This window comes from Epinephelus fuscoguttatus, linkage group LG14 (genome assembly GCF_011397635.1).
Source record: "Epinephelus fuscoguttatus linkage group LG14, E.fuscoguttatus.final_Chr_v1".
Classification (NCBI taxonomy): Eukaryota; Metazoa; Chordata; class Actinopteri; order Perciformes; family Serranidae; genus Epinephelus; species Epinephelus fuscoguttatus.
In genome coordinates, this window is record NC_064765.1 from 14,725,078 (window position 1) to 14,750,254 (window position 25,177).

The 25,177-nt window shown below is 43.2% G+C and overlaps 1 protein-coding gene across 1 annotated transcript in view; it reads left to right on the forward strand.

Moving 5' to 3' along the window:
- Nucleotides 1-481: 481 nt before the first annotated feature.
- The window catches only part of hs6st1a (heparan sulfate 6-O-sulfotransferase 1a), a 112,291-nt gene continuing 87,595 nt past the window's right edge, over nucleotides 482-25,177 (forward strand). The window contains exon 1 of the mRNA XM_049596181.1: nucleotides 482-1,341. Coding sequence (XP_049452138.1) covers nucleotides 842-1,341 — 500 coding nt within the window. The 5' untranslated portion in view covers nucleotides 482-841. The remainder of the gene's footprint in view (nucleotides 1,342-25,177) is intronic.

Below are 25,177 nucleotides of genomic sequence, written 5' to 3' on the forward strand. Positions count from 1 at the left end.
GCGTCCATGGTGACTCCTGCTCATGGATGTAAGGCACGTAATTAGTTACACACAGGGTATGATAATGTAGCTATGTTTTCCACTGCATCCTTCTAGTGTAGGCCTATCGCTCAATGTAACAGGTTAGGTTAGTAACAGGTTGGAACAACGTTACCTGACAAACGTGTATGGGCATGATTTCAGTTGTCAGGTAACGTTAAGCTAACAGTTTTTTTTCCATCATGCTGGACATTGTTACTCAAAACAAATTTGTCAGCTAACGTTGACAAACGAAAAACAGAAAAAAAAATACTCAGAAAAACAGGGTTTTTTTTATTTGTCAAGTGAATGCAATACGCTTCCGTAATCTATCTATCTATCTATCGATCTAGCTATGTGAGGCCACTTGCTATTGGCTGGCTGCGGATGACGCGGTCGTTACGTGTGAACCAATAAATTAAAGCGCCTGTGCTCCTCGCTGTGTTTTTCGGAGAGATAGAGCGAGCGAGAGACGTTGAAAAGGTAGCAGTCGCGCTGCATCCTGGGTACATAACTCCATGGTGATGCAGTGAGCCTGTTGTGTAGACTGGAAACCAAAGTAAAGTAAACGGGGGAGGGTCGGCTACTGGGGGGGCTTCCAGCGAGTTACAATGCGTCTTTCACGGTGTTGAACGGTCTCGGTGAACGATGAGCCAACTTCGCCGGTCGCCTCGACGCGGAATGAGCCACTCTTGAGCCCCGAAAACGAGTCGTTGTTGGCGGGGGGGAGAGAGCGAGAATGCCGAAGCCGAGCGCCCTGCTCCCTGTTGTCGGCTTGACTGGGAAATGGTAGCGTACTGTGGGACCCGCACTTGGAAGGAACATGGTCGAGAGGAGCAGCAAATTCTTGTTGATCGTCGTCGGATCCGTGTGTTTTATGCTGATTCTCTATCAGTACGTGGCTCCCGGGGTGATCAATTTCGGCTCCCCGCACGGTTATTTCACGGAGGAAGACGAGGGGGACATCTTCCCCACTCCGGACCCCCACTACGTTAAGAAATACTACTTCCCCGTGAGGGACCTGGAGAGGACGATTGATTTCCAAATCAAAGGGGAGGACGTGATAGTGTTTTTGCACATCCAGAAGACCGGGGGGACTACCTTCGGCCGGCACCTGGTCCAGAATGTCCGTCTGGAGGTCCCCTGCGACTGCAGACCGGGCCAGAAGAAGTGTACCTGCTACCGGCCGAACCGCAAGGAGACCTGGCTCTTCTCCCGGTTCTCCACCGGCTGGAGCTGCGGCTTGCACGCCGACTGGACCGAGCTCACCAACTGTGTGCCGGGGGTCCTCAACAAGAAGGAGAACAAGCAGAAGAATCAGAGGTAAAGCTGGGAGATGTTTGCTGTCTTGTGTGAGGAATTTCAAGTGTGAGGTGTGTGTCAAAAATTGGGGATCTATATATTTAAAAATCATGTGTGTGCAACTTTTAAACTAGGTTACTCTTATTATATATCAATTTAAAGTGCATTGCAGTGATGCCACAGCTGAGACACAAAGGTACAATGAGGTCACTGTACACTTACAAAGCTGTACACAGTGTTTCTTTTTTAAAATTAGGCTAAAATTGAAATCAAATGAATATAAAATGACAGTCCCACTTCTTACACATCTTTATCTGCTCCACAAAACTGCCTTTAATGCAGCTTTATTTCCCTGGAGAGACAATTATAATCATCTAATGGTACATTTTAAAGCATTTCCTCACACAACATATCAAAACTTTGCAGCTATTTTTGGTTCCATTCACACTAAAGAAATGCAGTAGTGATACCAGAGGAGATGAAACACAACACGAGGTGATATACTGGTGCTAAAACCCCATGTCTGTAAACCACAGACACATTAGAGTTGCCACAAGATGTTATCCTGAATCAAAGGTCTTCTTCTGCGCTGGGTGGGACGGTGTGACGCTGAGGTTTTGAATAAAAGACGAATGTCAAGGATGGTGTGCATCTTCCCGAGGTAGGATGCAGGGAGACAAATGCTGATCGACATTTCCACATTGTGCTGTCACAGATGCCACAGGAGCTCAACAGTGCCTCTGACAATTGTTGATAGGCACCAATATCTGGGTGCCCTCCCACAGAATCGCACAGAGATTCAGGTGAATTTATTTCAGGCATGGTGAGTGCAATACATCTAGGTAACATTTCCACGCCGTAATAATCCCTTGCATTGACTGCGAGGCATCCAGACACGACGTGCATTCTTATTAAGTTATAACCCATTTTCTTCTCCGCGCCTTCCCATTGTTGTTGCCAACATATTGCATCCCTTACCCAGACATATTGACGGCTGTATCAACTTCCATTTCACTGCACCCTTGTGGTTAAAGGGTATGCTTGTTGAATGGGTTATGTGTCTTTGTATTGCCTGAGCTTGTTCAGTATTTTTATTTTGGCTATGGGTGATCAATAGGACAAAAAAGGTGGGGAGGGGGAAGAGGGGGTTGGGATACATGGAGATTTCAAGAAAGAAAGAAGTGTTATTTGCCCCTCGGCCTTTCTGTCTGGCAGCCAGGCGCGCTGGAGATGTCAGGCCGGCTGCTCTGCTTCCCATGGCTGCTCAAACTGGGGATCAGAGCTGCAGGCTGGGCAGGGCTGGGCTGGGTCGGTAGGAGGGGGTAGAAGAGGGGGGACCCTGCGGGGGTTTGGCTCCGCTCTAATCCGGGTGATTATTACTGCTGGGACACACACACATACACACACACACTAGCGCTGGTATTTGCTCCTGGCGTCAGTCCTGACTCCCGTGGTTTCCCCTGGTCAGAGGTGATAACGTGTCCAGCCATTCTGCATGGCGAGCCGAGATATCACAGTGGAAGCAGGATAAACGGCCTTTCATCACTTTTGTGAGCACTGCTTCGGAGCCCTGAACTCGTGTGGGTGTGTGTTTGTGTGCGTGTCTGTGTTTGTGTACACCTGAGGAGGCCATGGGAACAGAAAGAGAGACGGAGGCAGCGTAGATGAGAGGTCTAGGTATGCATGCATGGAGAGGATCTCTTGCCTCTAGTATAATCGACTATCCTATCACTCCTGACAGGAGAAACAAGGGACTACATGCTTAATGGCACCCTGAAGAAAAACAGTGCTGCTCCATACACGCACCTCCACTTCCACAGGAAAGTGAAGTGAATCGCTGCAATGAAGAACTTTGAAGAGAAGCTGGAATCACACTCTCTCTGTTTCCCTTCCTGTTTTTGTGCCTTTTTCTGTCTCATTGCGTGCTTCTGCCTGTGTATGTTTGAATCCTTGTGTCCCTCATTGTTTGGCTCTCTTGTTGGCTCTCATTGCATCACTGTGGTAATGCTTGTTTAGGAACATTTGTCTTGAGGGCAGTAGCAGTGTGGTGAAGAGGCCAGGGAGAGTGTGAAAAAGATCATCTGTGTTTACAGAGTGATGGTGAGGGATTTCTCTGTGCAGCGTCGTACACAGAGCTTTAAAGTCAGCTGTGCGTACTGTCACTGCCAATGATTTAACGCATCTGGCACACCTCATACCTGCCTGCTTTGTGGAGGAAGTGGTTTTGGAGCTGCGCTGTTAACTGTGAGAAACCGAGAAGAGAAAACGGCCTGTCTAGAGAATCTCTGACCGCACGAGCAGCAGCAGCAGCAGCTCCAGCGTCGAGAGATCCAGCCTCGCTCTGCAGCTGTGTTCTCATCCAGCTGTCAAGTGAATTTTACACAAACGTTTCAAATGCTGCAAAAATAAAATGTGAATTAGGACCATTTCCATCAGCTGGATTCAGGCACATAAATACGCCTCCTGAATGTCAGAGAACACATCCATGAGAAAACATTGTGAAATTCGACTAAGATTCAAGAACATTATTAGGAAAGTTTTAATTCACATTTACTCATATATTGACTTTCATTTGGTGCTGAAAAGAAATATATGGGCTAATGTTTAGTCCTGAAACAAACAGTTATTTTCATTGTTGGTTAACCATAGCAGCAAACAGTAAAAGTTCCCATCACAAGTTTTCAGAGCCTGGGTTGACATATTTAAATAGCATGTTTCATCTGATTAACATGCCAAAAGATAGCCATATATTCAAACATATTCAGTTTTAAGGCTGCAACTAACAATTATTTTCATTAACGATTAATCTGCAGATTATTTTTCTCAATTAATTCTTCTATAAAATGTCAGAAAATGCAGAAAAACATCATCCGAGTCTCTCAAAGTCCAAGTTGAAATCTGTAAATGTTTTGTTTATCAGTCCTATTCCTAAAGATGATCAGTTTAGTGTGATATGAAATACAGAAAAGCAGGAAATCTCAGCATTTTCTGCCATTTTTGTATGAAAAATGTTAACAATTAATCAGTTATCAAAATAGTTGTCGATTATTTTCTATCAGTCGACTGCTTGATTAGTCAACTAATCATTGCAGCTCTATTTTCACTTTTGAAAACATGACATCAAAAGATGCCAGAATAAATGACTTGAATTGATCGATTTTTAAGATTCTGCAAATTAATATTTAAAGATCAATTGATCAATGAATCTACCTAATGCTTCAGCTCTACTTATACTGTATATTCTATATACTTGTATTTAAACGGTGTAGTCTTATAATGTTGTAGGGCTGCAACTAATGAGTATTTTCATTAGCGATTAATCTGCATTGTTTTTTCTCGATTTAATTCTTCTATAAAATGTTCAAAAATAAGGAAAATTACCTTCTCAGTTTCTCAAAGTCCAAGGTGAAGTCTTTAAATGTTGTGTTTTATCAGTCCAAAACCCAAAGATGTTCAGTTTAGTATGATATGAAACAGAAAAGCAGGAAATTTTATATTTGAGAGGCTGAAAACAGCATTTTCTGCCATCTTTGTATGAAATATGACGTTAACAATTTTCAAAATAGTTGCCGATTATCTTCTGTCAATCGACTACTTGATTAGTCGACTTATCACCGCAGCTCTGTATTTACATTTGAAAACATAAAACCAAAAGATGCCAAAATAAATGATTGTAATTGATTGATTATTAAGATTCTGCAAATTGATCAATGAATCCACTCAGTCTTTAAATGTTGTGTTTTATCAGTACAAAACCCAAAGATGTTGAGTTTGATATGATATGATATGAATAAAGAAAAGCAGGAAATATCCATATGTAAGAGACTCTATCATTTTTGTATGAAAAATTACTTAAAAGATTAATCAGTTATAAAAAATAGTTGGCAGATATTTCTGTCAGACCACTACTTGATTAGTTGACTTTATTATTGCAGCTCTATATTCACATTTGAATACATGAAACCAAAAATAAATGACTTAAATTAATCGATTATGAAGATTCTGCAATTTAATAATCGAAGATTCAGTTCAATTCAGTCTCATTAATTTGCTTCAGAGGGCTTTACAGCATACAACATCCCTCTGTGCTTGGACCCTCACAGCAGATAAGGAAAACTCCCCCAAAAACCCTTTAATGGGGAAAAAAAAAAATAGATAATAATAGATCAAGATAGTAAATTTGCAGTAATCTTAATGACCAAATATACATAAAGAGAGACAGAGACAGATGCAGGGCAGACACTAATGACTATAGCTATGGTAACATTGATTTAAGTAGTGATAAAATATTAATAACGATAGTATTTTGGAGCATATATGTTATAAGACAGTATATGTATGTGACAATAATAATCATATGTGACCAATAATTGCAGAAGTATGATCAACTGATCAATTAATCCACGTAATGTTCCAGCTCTACTTATATACACTGTATATTTGTATAGTAAAGCAGAGAGTATAATGACTGTGTAAGCTCACTAGTTGCCATTTACACAACAGAGAGACAGCCAGTTTGACATTTATGTGATTTTCTTTAAAGAACATTTCATGTCCAAAGCCACTATTGAGCTGTTTTGTATTGATAACATAGCATTTTCCAGGCCCTGTTGTCATGGCTGTATTATTTATCGATTCTACAGATGGCTTTGTGTCACTGTGTGTTGCACTGTGCTTCTTCAAAAAATGTTTCTACTTCAAGAGAGCATAAAAACGTTTTCGAGACATTGAGGAAATTGGATTGAATATGCTGGTTTTTCACATTCAGTAAATCATAAATTGTGGGTAGGGGAGGAAAAAAAAGAACCTGCTACGATGGATTAGGCTCAGTTTGGTCCGGTGACAAATGTGTCAGCTTTGGAGGGAGGCGCATTAAGCAGGAGCGAGCGGCGGCGAGATGAATGGTGGGTAATAGGAGAGACAGGTCTGCCTTTGATCGGCGATGAGATGAGATCGAGATGAACAGTGGCATTGTGGGAGAAAAGAACTCACATACTCGGCAGCACGCCACTCAGAGTGGATTTGTCATTTTCCACCTCTTATATCAGTTTTAATGTTCCTCAGTGATCCCTCGGGACATGCTAATACAAACACACACGCGCACATAGTAGTACACACACTAATGAGTGTGTGAGACAAACAGATACAGCCCTAATGCGAGGCCTTAGATATGGGGCCTCTAATTGGTTAAGGAGGTATCTACCACTTTACTCAAATTAGAGCCACACTTTCAGATGGGGGATACCATCTGTCCTTGTGCACGTGTGTTTGCACACACATCTCATAACTCTGTGTGTGTGTGCGTGTCTGTTTTAATCCTTGTGTGTCATAGAGCGTCTTAGTAAGCGAAATGATGGGGCTAATTTTACTGCCTCTATCTGGGCCCTCTGAAATCACTCCCTGTTTTCTCTCTCCATCTCTTTCTCTCCCGCCTCCTCTTCATCCCCTCTGCTTGCCTCTCAAACACTTTCCCTCCCTCTCCTTCCGTCCTTTCCTCCCTCCTTCCCTCCATGATGGTGTCACTCTCTAATCAAACAGCAGGCTTGCTTTCCGCTTGGTGGCTTTATGGCCGGGGGGCTCACTCTCTATCTCTCTCCTTCACTTTTTCCTCCCTCTCCTCCTCTTTTTTTTCTCCTCTCTCCATCTCTGCCCACTCGTCTTTCTTTCTCTCCCTTTTTGCCATCTCCCTCTCCCTCTCCCTCTCCCTCCGAGCGTGACTACCGCATTAGAGGAAATGTCTTTTCATGGAAGATTTGCTGCAATTTCCAAAATGGCTGCTTTGCCTAATGGACAACTGCCTTGGTTCTAATGAATGATTACATGTATGAGTATGGGGGGGTGGGTGGTGGGGAAGGACAGCGGGAGCAGGGAGAGATGCGGAGATGGAGATGGAGGTGATGAAGAGTGATATGAGGAAGAGGATGGGATGAGTGTGGGACAAGAGGAGAGCTGTCAGGGAATGATTGAAAAGATAAAAGACGAAGGGGTGAAAACGTTTAGTTTCATTGCTGGGGAGGGGGCTAGTCAATTAGCACGGTTGTCAAGTGCTGGGCATTAGTCTTCTTTCAATAGGTCTGTTTCAGATTCACAGCACAAATCACTGCACTCTAAGATGGCTCTGTGTGTGAATTGAGAGTGTGTGTGTGTGTGTGTGTGTGTGTGTGTGCGTGGCGTGAGAGCGGATGCGTGTGCATGTGGGTAGCTCAGCATGGTGCCATCAGCCAGCCAGCCAGCACAACCCAGAATCCAGATGAACTCCAGGAAGCTGCAGAGGCAGCCCCGGCTGATTGGCATATAGTACAAATGTGTGCATGCACGCGCTCATGTGGAGCCGGGCAGGTTGGTGTTAATCCAATCAGATTAGCCGGGTTTAAGCGCTGGCGGCCAGGCGCTCCAAAGCCGGTTACGTCCGCTCATCCCGCGACTGCGATTGCACCACGTTCCAGCATTCCCAACAAACATTCCCACATCCCTCCAGCCAGTTATTCCCCGCCTGTTTACTCAGCTTAAATCACCTTCACTTATGGGACCAGGCTGCCTGTCTCAGTGGAAACCAGACTCTAATTGGGTTTACCAGTGGTGACTTGATACCATGCTGTACCTGATGATTTATGTAATATTAAATTTGTGAGGAATGGGCATACAGACAGGGGCATTAAAAACATTTTTGTGATGATAAGTTGCTCTTCTGAATTAATTAGTGTTCACATTTGGTGTTAGAATCATTAGTAGATTAATGGCCTCTTCAGTTGACAAATATATTTTGTGTTTTCTAATGTAAAAATACCAAATATATGCTGGTGCTGTAATATCATTAAAGGTAATTTGTTTTGGGTTTTTCGACTGGTCAGACATAGATGTCATTTGCGTTTTGATTATTTGTAAGAAGCTTTTTTTTTTAAGCTTTTTTTTTTTTACTTTTGCCTTTATTTGATAGGACAGTTCAAATGTACCAGAGGGAGAGAAAGAATAGATAACATGCAGCAAAGGGCAACAAATGGGCTGGAATTGAACCCGCAACCGCTGCACATAGCTTTTGTACATGGGACACCCGTTCTTCCGTCTGAGCTTATGGGTGCCCTTTTGACGTTTTAAACTTCAAAGCAAATGTTTCCAACCTTTTTTGGCTTGTGATCCCTAAAGCAAAGCCATGTCTATCAGGGACGTAACAATACATCATTCTAAATTAATATATTGATTCAATGATCCAATATAATTGATGCAAAGTGAGAACATCGATACATATTGTCTTTTTTAAGGTAAGCCTTTATTTTGAAATTCCTATAGCACGTCTCGGTCACCATTTCCATCCAAGGGCACCACCTTCCTAAACATTCAGACAGTGCTAGCGGCCTAGCTTGAGGCAAACAATGGCAACCATTCAAGAAAAGGACAATGAGGATATTTACTTATATCGTTTCATATCGATTGCACGCCCCTGAATAAAATCAAATGCCCCGTTTCCACCAAGTGGTACAATTCATTTCGGTACGCTTTTTTCCCGTTTACCCTGTGAAAAGTTGTGGATGGTACCAATGGAAATATTCTGTACCGTCCCCATTTTAGGTCCCCCCTCTGTTGGGGTACCTAGCACACAGATCTGGTAAAAAGGTGGAGCTGTGAGCACCACAGTCCATTGATTGGTCAATAGCGGACGGTCACTCTGCTCAGAGCTGAGTTGTGGCTGGTTTCGAGGCTCAACAAGCTTTTATTAATTTCGACCGGGTTATGTGGACTGCATATAATCTAATCCTAACTTGGAGAGAAAACACTAAACCCCTGAGCTTGCCTGAGAAGAACTGTATGTACAAACCCACTATTATAAAATATCCCATGGAGAGAGACTCACTGCAGTCTGTTTCATTTTGTCAGTGTGCAACCTCGTTCTGTGGACGATAAATGAAGCATAGACTTCCATCTGTGTCTCCAGTAATGAGGAAATACAGTGAGTGTTGGACGGAGCAGTGAGTGACAACAACCCCGCCCATATTTTAGAGTACTGTTTGCGGTAAAAACACTAGGGTCTAGGCACCACGTCTGAACAGTTACTTTTGGTTCCGAAGGTACCATACCGAAAGTGTTTGGTGGAAACGGCTTTAGGTATCAAAGTGTTGTGGTTTACATTTGTAGTTTGTTTGTAGTGTGAGTAGTATTGAACAATCACATTTGAATTGCAGGTAAACAGTCCATGTGGAAAGGTGGATCGCTTTGGCTGAAATGCAGTCTCAGAACATATCGGCTATCGTATGATGATGAGTTAGCTTTATATAATCTATCAGCATTCGTATGCAGTTATGTTTATATAGATGTGCTGAAATCACCAGCCCATGGAAGAGGAAGTCTTGGATTTCCACTGACTACACCAGAACAGCCCGAAACATCATCATCTTTATCATCATCAGACTGAAAGTCGATGGGTTGCCAAATTGCACCCCTAATGTCAGTTTTACCCCTTGTCTTAGGTCTGTATGTGGTCAAGTTGTCATCAGTTCAACCCATGTGTAGTTCTTCCATGTCATACGTTGTATTTGAATACTTTTTTGAGGCCGTAAGTTGTAAAAATTATCGAGCAGTTAAGAAAAAAGCAAGTCCTTGAAGACAGAATGAGAAACATTTTCTTATTTCCAGTCTTTTTAATCATCCTGCAGCCCTTTAGATTTGATCCCTTTTCTTGTAGATGGAGTGTTTTTTGTCTTCTATATAAATGCTGTTATTATCACCACATTTCTAGGTTACTCACTCCAACTATATTCTTACTCTGTTCATCTTGCATTCAGCACTAGATCAGCCCACCAGCTGCAGATAATGCAGTCAAGCAAGCGAGTCTAAAAGTTCTGTGCTCTGCCCTTGACAATATAGTGAGGGGATGGTGGACTCTCACACAATCTCACACATAAAAGAATGAGATATGGCCCCTATGTGTTTTCCCCTGCAGTAGCTTGAGGGAAGTGTTGACAGGCCTCTCTCAGCTACACCGCTGCCTCCCCTCGAATACAAGAGTTCAACTCAGGTTCAGCCTCAGGTCGCCGTAACATATAGCATCACAATTCAGAGTTGAGAGACTTTAGCTCAAGAGGACATGCGAATACCTCTGTTGGGCCCCTGGCTACACACACAGGGCTTTTAGTTTGACTTCCTGCCACGCCGTCCGTCAGCAGCCATTTTGCAGTGGATAACTGTTTGGCTGCGGCTAATCAGGGATGCAAAATGGCCCGATAAAGGTTGGACTGATGGTGTTGAAAAATGCTGATTATCAGAGCAAGGTATGGATTCTTGTATTGTTGAGGAGGATCATAGAATGAAAGCGTTCACGGTGCAAACCTGTACGGTCAAGTTGAGTTAAGGCTGCTGCCACCATTGATTTGCCCCAGCTGTTTCACCTCGCTGCATAGTAAAGACAGGACAAGGAGAGAGATCCGCTTGATCGCTGACGACCGTCTCTATCGGTGGTCTGCGAGGGGTTATCTTTGCTCTGCCTGCAAGCCTTCACTATTGATTAGCCATTATGGATCGTGGAGGGTTTTTCATTGATTGATAAAACCTGAATGACGCCGACATTGAGCAGAGCCTCTCCAGATCTGATCTGGCTGTATGCTCAATACAGAGGGCAGTTGGGCAGAGGGAGCGGGGAAAGAAAAGCAAGAGTGATGTGTTTCTTAATCATTACACAGCCTCTGTGACTCTGTGTGTCACTCTGTCTCTTCCACCCTCTGCCGCTGACTGTCAAATGTCAAACTCCCTCCTCTTCCCCAACCACCACCACCACCAAAGTGATTCCACGGCCCTGTGGACAAATAACCGTGCGGCGAATGATTAGCAGACATTTCTATGGCTGGTAATGAGGGGCGCTACGCTACAGCAGCTCCGCCAACAGGATTACTCCCTATTGATTAGCCTAGCCTAGCATTAGCCTTGCTAGCTAAAAGCGACTGAGTGATTAGTGGGTATTTCTATAGCGGTTAATGAGTGCTGCAGAGGAATGCTATGGTATGCTATCCATGAGAATGGGATTACAGGCTATTAATCAGACAAGAGGCTAGCTGAAGTCATTAGCCAGCCCCGCGGCAAAGTCATTGCATCTGTGGCTCATCCTGGTTCCTGGTTTCTAAATCCGGTTTGGCCTTGTCTGTATCGTGTGGTCTCTCGCTACATATTGACCCTGAGTGTCTGTCTTTTCTCTAACACCCCCGTCCCGTGGTGCCTTATTCTTTGATGGCACTCCCTTACTTTTCCCTGCTTCCCTTCTTCTCAGACGGAGGACAGAGAGAAAGAGAAAGACGTCCCCAGGGGCTGCTCGCTGCATCCATTAACAGCACTGTCTTTTCATGTCCCTGAATGTGACAAGTCCAGACAGGATGTGACCCGGGAGCTTCTCCTCGTCTCTCAGTCTTCTCATTTGTTTGCAAACAAACAAATAAACGCATCAATTTCTCTGCGTTCTTCGCGTTTATGCATAAATGCATCTATTCATGACGCTGATGTGTGTCTGCCGGAGCATATTTGTATGTGTGTGAGTGCGAGATGGCCAGCGGAGGCATGTGAACGGAGAGGAGAGGCTGACAGGCGTGTTAATTGAATTGTGGGAAAAATGCAAATCCCGCTCTGCCTCTTTGAGTTAGAGGGAGGAGTTTTAACTGATTGGGACTGTCTCCTCTTTGGGAACACACACACACACACACACACACACACACACACACACACACAGAGTGGAACAACTTTTACCAAATCCTTAAAAAAGAGAATGAATGATAGTGTTGTGTCTGCATCCTTCCACGCCTCACCCTGTCTTTTTCCCATCATTCCTCTCCATTTCTCTGCCCATCGTGCAATCCCAGCACTTGAGTGTCCTTTGTCCGTGTGCATGTGTGTGTGCCTGTGCATGTGAGCGTCCCACCAGAAGAGCTAAAGTGCTGATGCCATTCGTGGAAAGACAGAGCGAAGGGGAAAAAACAGAGATTCTTCGTTCTGCTACACTTGGTTTGTCTGCTTTGCTCTAGGGCAGAGCTGTAGATCACCAGAGTTGCTGAGTGAGTGTGTGTGTGTGTGTGTGTGTGTGTGTGTGTGTGTGTGTGTGTGTGTGTGTGTGTCCTCTGCCTTCATTTGTGCATTCAAGCAGGAGTTGCATGTGTCCGGGTGTTCGCCGTGTGAATGTGTGGCCTGTGTGATCTGTGTTCGCAAGTCTGTATGGTGATTTAATGTGTGTGTGTGTGTGTGTGTGTGTGTGTGTGTGTGTGTGTGTTTGTGCAGATGAAATGTGTCACAGTTGCTTACATAGCTGTTCTGTTACGTCTCCTGGGGCTGATTGATTTGAGAAATACAATTTGAAAAATTTCAATAACATCTTGGATACTATGGGGGAAAATTGACATAAAGGGAGTAAAGTTTTAAAGTTTTTATTAAAAGATAAATATAACAAGTCTATAATATGGCAACAAAGTCTTTTCTTTTCTTGGTTAGCAGCAGATTACTACAGAATCACTGCAGTAGACATTACCAGTAAGACAGATTGAGAAAGCGCAGTTGGTACCAGTGTATCAATACTTCAGAAAATGAGTACTGAACAGTTTCAGATATTTAGAATCAATAAGTGTCAGTAAATCAATATTTTTGACAGCACTATATAATTGCCCTATCAATGGTATTAATGACGTCTCGTCTGAGCTAGTCTCTGTTCTAACAGGTACTATAACTCAGTGCAATCATTCAATCAGCTTTTTTTTTTTTTTTTTTGAGAACTTAAAACGTGTTCCGCAGGTCAGCTTTCCATACTCAAAGACAAATTGCCATCCATTAAGCCCAGTTCAGACCAAAGATGCATGACAAGACGAATCCTGCTTAGAACGTTGCAGTGGTGTGAACTGGCCATCTGAGCTCGGCGGAAGCACGGCTGATGGTGTCACCTGCAACTCTGCTGGTCAACTTGCTGGTGGCTGAACATAAAGCATGTCGCCTGTTTCTATAGCCAGTCGGCTTGTAGTGAAGTCTGATGGTCATGTCAGAATTCTTGCAGACAGCCTGTACGTCTGCTGTGGCAGGTGCTCCATCCCTGCCTAGCCCTCTGTTCCGTCCTCACGTGTACCATGTCGGACGGAGGGTCGCTGCTGGTGTTTGCTTTATGTGCTTATGCCCCCACTACATAATTACAACACAGTCCATCTGATGCTTGTTTTGTTTGTTTTTCGCCGTTTCATCACTACTACAAATGCAACTGTAACCAGTATCTCACTATCACTGTCCTCATTCATATTTTAAGAAGCTACAAATTATATTCAGGCACAGAATAAGCCTGAAAAGCTGGAAATCAGAATGAAAGTACAGAGAGTTGTTACATAGAGATGATACACCATCTCATCTAATTGCATTGGTGTGAACCAGCAGGTTCTGCACATTGCAAGTAGTCACCTGTTTCAACTCGTCTTGTCGCGAATCTTTGGTCTGGACCTGGCCTTATTCCTGTTGCTAATATAAGCTGAAACCTTTGTAACATAGATATTTTTGAACAAATCCCTCAATATGGATATTGTGACGATATAGTAGACTATTGGAGGCTTTTGATAAATAATTATCAGTTATGTGAATATAATGACTCAGTGGGTAAAGACAACAGTTACAGTATTAAGATATCCAAAATCTAAGGCGATATCTAGTCTCATGTCAGAAATCAATATTTTTCCCAGCTCTAATTATTACACTTTGAGCAAAGAGAAAACTACAGCTCCTCTGAAAATGTACCAGCTCAGCAGCGTGGGTACACATATCATCATATAACTTGGTTTCCATCCTTATGTGAACATATGGAGTGAACAATATGCCATACTGTTAAGAACGGCTCTGTTCCAAGGCTGGATGTTGTGTTTTTAGCGTTGTTACAAATGTGATTCTCGCATGAGGTCTTCTTACTTCTGGAACAGACTCATGAAGTTTCAGCTTTTCTTGGCTCTCTGTGATAACACAGTGCTTCTTCTTTCTCGAGGGTAACCATCTTAATCTGAGCATAAATGGTAGAGACTTGAGCGTGCAGAGAGCGTATTAACCAGACGGCTGCCATGCGTTTTCATTTTGTTGTTTGGCCAGTTCATGGAATTAATGATAATTAACTTCAGCTGGCCAAACTCACTGCAGACAGTTGTCTTTAGAGCTGGCAAAGTTGCTGCCAACTGTGCTTTCACTAAACTTTCATGACATCTTGTTAAGGCGTCGTTGGTTATGTAATTAAACTGCCTGACGTTGTGATTTCAGATCGTGATTGTGATATGAAAATAAATGTATTGCACGCAGCAACCCTTTACATATACACCCATAAGCAATAGATCTGGTTAGATAAGGGTTAAATTAATCTGTCACCTGAACTGGATCTCACCATGGTCCATTGTTGCGTCAAAGTTAACAGTAAAAGTAGGACAGGCCTCTCCTGTAACAGCAGTAAAGAGCGATTGATGGAGCAAGGGAGTGCCACCCTGCTGAATGAAGGTCAGTGTTAAAGCTAATCCAGTTATACTATTCTTAGTGTCTCTTCACCTCTTTGTCTCTCTCCGCTCCGCCTCCTCCTCTTCACCCCACATGACACTGTGGATCTGGGCCACGAGCATGTCGTTTTCACCTTTTTCTCCCCATATACTTTAATATTTTTTTACTCCACCTCTGTTTTCCCCGCTTCTCTGACAAAAAAAAAAGTTCCACTTCTTCATCCTCCCCGCCACCACCTTGTCGTTTTGGGTTCCCAGCGCGTGTCAGCTTCCTCCAGAGAGAGGAAGTGATGTGTCAGGAAGTGCTTTTATCTGCCAGTGATCTGATCTGATGTGAGATTGAGATAAACACGGGAGGAGTGTAGTGTTCTCTTTCTCATCCTAGAGAACTGTACAACGGAGAAGCCCTGTTTTTTTTTTTTTTGCCTGCGCTTGCTTTTTCCTCGTGTGCACAGACAGAAAAATCTGGTGGTCTTGGGGTGATTGCCAAAGTACAAAGGGAATACTTAGAAAGTGGGTGTTTCAACCTCATTCAGCCCCTCAACTCCTTCAGGTAATCCGCGGTGAAACCTGATAGGAGAGGTTTTAGGAAGTAGTCTAGCGATAGATTGATCCCTTACTATATGTCATATGTCTGCTAACAGCTTTGTGTTGTCTGTCAAAGAGTCTTTGAGGAAGAAACTCAACCTTCACCTGCTTTCATTATTTTATACTTTACCTTACACTGTCAAATACACGCAGAGAAATCTATTAGATCACTATCAGGAGCCCCTGCGCATGCAAAGTACTCTATTGTGACATTTAAAAGACTGGTACATGAAGAAGACACAAAGTATATCAATATTTTAGATTTCGCCTAAGGTTGTCCTAACAAGCACATAGATTGGCTGTTTGGAGTTTAATAAGAAGGGAAAACCCAATCCCACTGAGGCTAGACTATTTTCAGGAGTCGGTGCAGCGTCTTACATTTAAAAAGTCTCTGTGTGTTAAACTTGATACACATGGAGAGGCAAGGCTAATACACATTTATAAACCACTCATAAATGTCAAACCAAGCCAGATATTTTTAGATAATCCGTCAACTTGATTTAAACATCTTATTTTCCGGTTTACTTTTGTATGTGGTCGACAAGGAACACAATTAGCGAGGAGGCTGATCTTCAGCGAGGGGATGCTCTTTCTTTATCATGCTGAAGTGCTCTTGAGCAATCCAGCCTGACACCCGTTCACCCACACAGACTTTCACTTGAGAATCTGAAGAGCACTTGTTTTCTGCCTCATTGTCTTGGCTTCCCAATTCAGGGTGATGTAACTTTAACAAGCTAACAGGACTTGAATAAGAAAAGCCACGTCCACTTGAGGATTGTACTTCTTTGCAGTGCAGCAGAGAGAGTTAGTTCGGTGTTACCCAGTGTTCTTACATTACTTGCCCACCGCCCTCTGTGCAGCAGCAGGAGTCAGGTATCGCTTATCACGTGACAAGAATGAGGAGAGTCGACCGACAGCACGATGGCGAGGGATCTGGTCTCAAAGCAAAAAGTAGGGCTGGGCAAAATGACCTCAAATCAGCATCACGATTAATTGAAGGTTTTACCTCAATTATGATTAATGAACGATTATTTTGTATTTGTTCGTGCTGTATATATGCTCAACTATTGAAATTGTCGAATGAAAGAGTGCCTATCTTATCTTTTGTGATTTTAAAATAATTGAAGAAAACACACAGATGAACTGGTTATTTATTGAACATTTCGGTCGCTGAAAAGGTTTTTCCACAGTGTTTACATTTGATTTCTTTCTGTGCTGTGTCGTCTTCACGAAAGCCAAAATGCGTCCAAACGACGGACACATTTCTCTTTGGGACAAGCTGCTCAAGTTGCTTGGTTGAATTGGTGTTTGGGTTCAGGCTGTCAGTAAGCGTCCTTTGCCCAAGCTTTGTTGGTATGACCCGTACTGTTCGAACTAGTTGGCCCTTGCCTCCTGTTTTCTGACCGATTTAGCGTGTTGACTCGGCATTGAAGCTGGCGGAGCCCATCATTGAGAGAAATAACTGTGATGAAATTACAGAAATTACTGCCCCCTGAGCAGCTTAGTGCACAAGAAGAGAAACAGAAGTGAGGAAAGGAAACAAAAGGCTAAAGTCAAGAGGGAGTGAGATCTAAACAAACTTGTTACATTAGTTAAGATTATGTTTTTAGCAATTGAGCTAGTTAGCTGAAATGGCTCATAATTGTTTGTGTTATTGTTTGGTAAACATCTTTATTTTTTCGGGTTGTGTTGTTAATATGCTAGCTAGCTAGCATCTTGAATCCGTCCTTTCGACCTTTTTGGTTACCCTTTATGAATGACAAATACGGACTACCGCTGCTTGCTGGGTGTGGAGTTATTTCTTCTCACACAGGTGCACATTATGTGCGTTCCCTATTGGTTGTAGTCCCTGTGGTGTGTTAAAGTACAACTTTTTTATCCAAGACACAAGTGACGCAAAAGTCGGTCTTCATTGCCACTAGTTCCTCAATGTCGGTTTGTTGTGTCTGGGCCTTAAGAGCTAACTGTGGCTGCTCCTTCTTGTTCCATTACTCCCTGCAATATTTCAAACTGATGTGCTGTCAGAATAATGCCGAAAATGACAACTATCTTGTACTGGAGATGCATTTTTGATGACTCTACTGACAAACACATCACATTTCTTGAGACTACCTCATAATAAAAGTCAACTCGTGTTTTACCAGTTAAATGTTTTTCATGTGAAGCTGCAGCAGTGGGAAATGTTCACTTTGCATTAGCAGTAACCTAATACAGCGGTCTACAGATATTGAGCAACACCAGCGAATATCTTTTCCTGTAAAACGTCCATTGTGATCAGAAACACTTGTGCTGTCACGAGTTATTAACCAGCGGAAACATTTGCTCACCAAGGCATCCCTGCGCTAACACGCCCCTTAGCTTCAGGCTCATGAGAGGCAGGAGAGAGGCTGACTCGGGCTGATGTGAGTTGTTTCAAGTACTGGCAAGACATAAAATATGATCCAGGAAGTCCACTTTGTGTAATAGATCCATGAGTTTGATGTCTTATCACAGGCCAATGTGCAGCAGTTTATAATACTCAGACAGAATTTCACAACTTTGTAACAGCAGTAATCATTTTATCTCTGGTTGCACTGATTGCGAGGTAAACAGTAGAAACTTGGCATTCACATCACAAAAAATATACCACTTGCCTGACGACCCATCTTTTCCCACTGTGATGTCTTTTTCCTGTGATGGAAGGCAGACCGCTTCCAAAATTCCCACCTCCCAAAGCGCCCAAATGCTGATAACATGTGTCTTTGTGAATAAATAAGTGAGCATCAGCGACCACACTCAGTGGCTCCTAGCAGTCTGAGATATTTGAATCATTTAGTCTTTTGCTTGTTGTCGAAATTCGACTTGGCTGGGTATCTTGCTTTCTAATTACTGGACAAATGAAACCAAAACAATGACTATCAAACAGCCTTCTGTATAGCTGCCTGTCACACTGTTGCCATCTAAATTTCATATTCTCTGCAGCAAGCAGGCAGAGAGGCTGGTAACATTCCCAGATAGCAGAGAGAGAGAGAGAGAGAGAAAGTTTCCAAGAAATGTTAACCCACCAACAAGGAGCCTTAAAGCACTGAGAAGCTTTCAGAGGTGAATGTGATGTTGTGAAAAAAGGTGTATGCCCCCGACAATGTTTCCTGAATAAATTGTAGTCAGTTTTTGTTTGATTCAAGCTTTTTTTCAACCAGGGAAGTCAGTTAAAAACAAATCCTTACGTACGCTGACATCAAAGGCAAAATCCATACTCCTTACTTAAAGCTAAAATCAGTACAAACAACACACACTACAAGATCTTTAACCAAGAGGAATCCCCGATGTGCATGTCATCTGATGCACAAGTCGACCCACAAGCTCAAGCTGGGAGGTTTTGGATGAGCTTACCAGAAACTATCACAGCGTTTTATTGTTGCCAGGCAACCATGGACTCACCTCCGTATTGTAACCTTCCCGTAATTAGTATCTAGTTCCTAAAATGTTGAGGCACAGGGTACTTGCTGTAGCTCTGGTTGAGGGTGAGAGGCTGTCAGTAAATAGTTTGTTGGGCACAAGATACATAAGACCCTAAACAAGAGGGTGGATCATGGGGAGTACCACCAGTTGGTCCAGGAGCTTTGCCTCGATGATGGCCGTTTCCAGGCATATTTTGGGGTGATTCGGGGGCAGTTTGGCAACCTGCTGTCTGTCGTCCGGCCTTATATCTCTGGGTATCCAGCAACCGCTACCACCAGTTTCTCCTTTGTTTACCAACTGTAAACTTGTTGTCGTTACCACCACGGAAGGCCCGCCTCTTAAACCATTTGACTGGACAATGGGAAACAAGAGATGACATGACTTTGACTTTCAGTTGAAGTTTTTTCAACTTGAGGAGTTCAGAGTGCTCCGGCAAAAATGCCAGGTGCCTTGAGTGCAGAAACGCCAGGTGCTTTACAATGCAAAAACTGCAAGCAAAAAAGCTTCATTCTCATTAAAAACAGTTACAAAAAGGTGCCTCCAGCTGCTAAAACGCTTTCTGTGTGATCAGGGCCTTAGCCTGTTAGATGCCTGGGGAGCTACTGTAATGCATCAGCGAGCCTCTCAGCTTGCGTCTTTGAACAGTTCACACAAAGTGCTCGGTTGCCAGGCCAACACCGATTTGCCTCTGATTTTGGGCTTTTGTTGGAGCTCCAAAAACTGTCGGCAAGTTGAAAATCAGGGCTAAACTTGTGTTATGTGAGCTTTTGCTGTACCCAACTCAGAGTTATGTCAGCTGAAGTAAGTTTTCAACTATTTGTTCCTTTTTTATAATCATGTAAAGTTTGGGAGTTTGAACAGGGTTTTGTGGGACGTTCAGGGTGACGGCTACATTCATGTAATATAGTAAACAAGCCAAGTTAGCCCCCTGAGCTAATTCATGCTAACACTAACCAACTGACACTGGAACTCAAACAAAAGCCAAAATTCACCACTTCTGAGCAGAAGGAGGATAATGTTAGGTCAGAGCCTGACCAGGCAAAGCCTCTCTTCCTCTGGGCAGCTGCCTCACCCTGGGTCTGGGTCTGCAGCTGCCTGTACCGGAGAGGAATGTGAAGGCAGGGAGCGCTCACTCTGCAGCTAAATCTGGGGACAAAAACATCCTCAGAAGTACACACTGCCAAAAAAGACTGCTCAACTTGAAGAATCTCAGTCAACAGGGGGATCTCCGACTGATGTTTTGAATCTTAAGCTCCAGTAGGAACTGGAGGCATAAAGGGCAGCGAGGCCATGGGATTTAACTAAAAAAATATTTAGATTGGATGGTAAACACATATAAACAAAGACAAATACCAGGGTCATAAGACTAACAAGTTAATCATCTGCAGATGGCAACAGAAAACCAAAACAATGACTGTAATGCTGCAGAAGAAACACCAAGAAAACCACCAAAAGTAATTAAATGTGGTGGCACTGTCTTAAAAAATCCCTCCCTTACGCAATCTGTTGGCTGCTGTGTGTCCATAGCAATAAAAGAAGAAGAGTGGAGGCATTTGAGGCAGATAAAAACACAAAGACCTCCAGGCCGTCCCTGCAGTCCGGAAGGCCTGTTCCAGAAAGATGTCACTTCGTCATGACTTGCGTGATGCTGGCCTTTTGCATGTTGAGCCCAACAATGTAAATACTCCGAGGCGCTCATGCAAAAATGCAGACCACGCTCTCTCTCACACTCCCTCTTTCTGCCACACACATTCAGCATCCGTCCCTCACTGACTTTATGGATGTTCACTGTTTGACGTTTTCCCTTGTTGAATATACACCCCCCTCCTCCTCCTGTTTTTTTTCTATCCTCCCTTCCTTCCTTTCTCCCTTCTCTCTCTGCCGTCTTTTGTCCGGCATCTCTTCACGCTTGACCAGCCTTGCTGTGACTCTTGACTTCAAAGAGCTACTTCATTCATCAGTCACTCATCAGAGAGAGGGGGCCATTCAGCGCCGCGCTAAAAGAGAGGGAGGGGACGAGGAGTGAGTGTATAAAAAAAGAGGGTGAACGAGTGTATGAAAAGAGGGCACGAGAGAGAAAGAGGATCCGCTCTTGACCGCAGGGAACCTCGGGAGTCACAAAAGCAAAAGAGGGACACACTCCCACACATCTACACACCCATACAGAATCACTCTAAACACTTACACACACTCTTTTTTTGTTTTTGTCCTGTTGGGTGTGTGCAGATTGAGCACACATGATCCCTTCCTTTTTTTTCTGTCTGTCCTTCTTTCTATCCTGTCTTTCCGTCATTCTTTTCACTTGAGCCGACAGTACAAAGGGGTGTCGAGGCCTGTTCCTTCCCGTAATCCCTCACCGCACCTGGGTGTGTGTGTGTGTGTGAGGGGCTTTTTTTGTAAATCTTTTCTACACGGCGGCCACTCTCCAGTATTTCTAAATCTCGCCCTCTGTATTTTCATCGCCCTCGTGCTCACTGACATTCTCCTTCTTTTTTTCCATTCCTCTGTATTTTGAGGTGGCTGGCAAGCTAGTTTTCAGGTCAGTGGGAATTGCTATTGCTTCCCCTCTCAGCTGGAGTCTGGCTCACACTCAACTGCACACAAACACACACACACGCAGATATGCACACGTTTTTTTTTTGTTCATCCCTCTCTCTTTGTGTGAGCGGTTTATACGGGGTGCATGCGGTTGTGTGGTCTTGTATATATGGTTGCCTAACTTGTAAAAATGCATTGCTTGTAGGTGTGCCAGGTTGCCTTTTCATCCGTCTTTTGTCTCTTCATTATTCTGTCGTTTATTTGTTTTTCTCCCTCAAGTAATAAGTCATAACTGAAAGTCTGTCACGCTCTGTGTGGCGCTCGCCTCAGTCTGTTTTCGTGGCTGTTCACTTTCTGTATATGAAGGAGAGGAGATTTCTTTTATGACTCACCTTGTTTGTGTGTGGGCATGTATGTATGTGAATCTTTTATCCAGGTTAACCGGTCCTGCTCAACAAGCAGGTTATGATCTTTATTGCCCAAAAGAAAATCTGGTTTTATGTAAGAACAGGTTAAAAGGGACCTATTATGCTTATTTTTTTAGGTTTGTACTTGTGTTTTAGGTTTCTACTGGAACATGTCTACATGCTTTAATGTTCAATAAACACTTTATTTCCTCACACCATCTGTGCTGAAACACCCTCTGTGAGGCTCGTTTTCAGTGCCTGTCTCTTAAAGCCCTCCTCCTGAAAAAGCCTAGTCTGCTGGGATTGGTCAGTTGTGGGTCCAATGCATCAAGTTCCCAGGGACAGCACCGGAAGCCAATTTGACATAGTGGCCGAACTGTTGAATCACAACTTCTGGGTCCTGTGGTGCCATTGGGCCCACGAAAGACCTTTCCCCATAGACTTACATTGTGAAAGAGACGTCTGTAAATAAGTGGATACATCACAATATGACTTGTTTCACTATCGGGATTTGATCCATTCTGTCTGATGACATTTTAGAGTCTAAGGGTGTTTTCAGACCTAGAGTTGTCTTGCTTTGGTCTGAATCAGGGACTAATTTTGTTACACAGTCGCATAATTGCCTGGAGTTGGTTCGTGTTCTCACGGCAGCATTTACAAGCGGACCAGATCAAATGCCTGCACGAGAAAGCTGCTCTTGATTGGTCAGAATTTCCATGCGGGAAAAATCCAGGAAGTAAACGAAACGTTGAAGAAGAGTACACTTGCAAGATAAATGTGACACTTTCTAATGTCACAATGGAGGGACAACTACGCAGGTTGATTTTAGCGCTGCTCATCGTGGACTATATTGCTGTCATTGTTCATTTTAGTCAAACCATACAGTTTGAAAACGAGGCGCGGCTCCAACTAGAAAACAATGTTTTGATGCATTGGATGTGCTGAATGTGCATATTAAGGCAGCACAGGAGGAGGCGCACATTAATAATCCTCCAGGACTGTAACATGCTCATGTTTAACCCAAACAATGTAGAATCACGTAGGAAAGAAGCAAGCACTCTCAAAATAAATCCACTTAACAGGTGCACGGCCAAAAGCAGCAGAAAAAAGAAAAGAAGCCAGCACTCACAAATGTCCTTTTGGTAAATTTAATAAACCAACTTGGGTGGCGTTACCAGAAACACAGACGTTTTGACAGAAAGTCTTCTTCAGTGTGACACTGGGCAGGTGTGAAAGCACCCTAAGAAAGCTGCACAATAGAATAATTTTATCTCCATTTAAGTTAGCAGCTTCGCTACAGGCCCCATGATGCAGGAAATCTTCTTGGCTTCGGGTGCCACTGAGCAACTTTCATTGAAATTAATGGGGTCCTGCCTCCAACACACTTATGCACCACCAATGCAGCCGGGGAATCACTGTAACACGATATTATGGCACTTTCTACCATTAAACATAACTGATAAAAGTTTCTAAACTAAATAACTACATAACTGGACATGTTCCAGAAGGAATAAGAGCAGAAATCGTGGAAAAATTATCAACGTCAGCGACCAAGATTACATGTTACCCTGACTACCTGACTAGCATGTTGCTACATGTAGTGATGTACGTAATGTAATCTCTTGCAGTAGCGTGCTTGGAGCAGATGACTATATAAAGAAATCTGTCATGAGCCGACAGCAGCTTGTCATAAAAGTAGAAAAAACTGTTGGAAACGGTATTTAGAACAGTCTGAACCCTGAAAACTTTGCTTATAGTGATTCATGTTACATAGGTTCCCCTAATTATTTGAAACTTTGGCCACATCTATTATGAACATCTGACATTGTAACATCATATACCTATGTATTTGACAGAAAATTAGAAAAAGCATAATAGATGTCCTGTAACCAGAAAGCTTGAATTTATCAGGTCATTCCTGTTCCCCAGTAGTTAATCACATGGCTTTTGAAAATCTACTTTCATTTCAGCAACCAAGGACAGCTATCTTTTGAAAGGGAAAGTATAGTTACATGCTCTCAGCCAGTACCTCCACCAATAATTTTTTTCCGGGTTTTTCTTCATTAATCATCTGAAAATTGTGAAAAATGCCCATCATGATCTCTTAAAGTCCAAGGCGACATCCTCACATTGCTTCTTTTTTCCCTTCAGCAACCCACAACCCAAAGAAATTAAGTTTTATAACACAGAGGACAAAGAAAAGCAACAAATCCTAACAACTAAGAAAATTTGGCAACACACACAAGATCTTTATTTATCTTTTATTAAACAACTTCACCATTGTGGACACACAAGCTGCCACGTGCCGGCGCACACGAGCGGCCACAAAAGGCTTTGAGAGTGCAGGTGTGGAAATGTCCATGAGTCACAGGTCTTAATAAAGCAGAGGAGGTGTTGAATAGTTAATGAAACACTTAGTCATTTTATGTTTTATTTTGTTATTCTTATTGCCAGAACGAGAAAGTGCGTGTTTATATATCGCACATACATAGAAATAAATTAGTTCCCTAAGTGTTCATCAATGTAAATCAGCGTGTGAATTACACACTCGATCCAATGTGGTGAGTCAGTGGAGTTCTTGTAAGCCTGTGAGCTGAGTAACGGGGCCTGCCACGACATGCCTCGACAACACGTAGAAGCACAAGCACATTAACCTTAGTGCGGGGAGAAAAATGGAGACAGGGGTAGAAAGATGGAGAAAGCTTAATAAAAGTGCCACGGAGGAGGAAACTGGAAAGGAGGGATAATTGCGTTCAAGTAGGCAAACAGAAAGAAAGGCTGGGAGATGGAGGGAACGGTTGGAGGTGAAGAGAGGGTGGAGAAAGCAGAGATGGAGGAAAAAAGGGAGGAAAACAAGAGGGCAAGAAGGTGAGGGAAAGTATCTCTTCGTCTCCCCCTCCTCCCCCGGTGGAATGTTAATCAGCGTAAAGAGGTCAGCCCTTTTGGCGTTTCAGAGACTGTGTGTGTGTTTGTGTGTGTGTGTGTGTGTGTGTGTGTGTGTGTGTGTTGGGGTGAAAAGGTCGGACGTGGTGTTCTGGCCTTTTGGAGCCTTGTCTGAAGTGCTTTGAGTGAACTGCACACAGGGGTCCGCTACAATGCCCTTTGCAACTTTCTTTACAACACACTCGCAGCCATAAACAGTTGTTTGATTCATCAGTTGTGACAACATTATCATGATAATGAAACCACAGTGAAGACATCAAATCAAATATTAAAAAAAAAAAAAGATGTGTTGTTGATGTTTTTCATCTATAAAACACTAAGAAGAAACAGCCTTTTGTTTACAAGTTGTCACCGTCTGTCTGTATTTTGTGAGAGCAGCTGTCATCCTTTTAAAAGCGTAAATTCCTGACTTTAATATCCAAAGTCTCAACATCTATACCTGTCTTTTTTTTCTCCTCCACCCCCCCCCCCCCC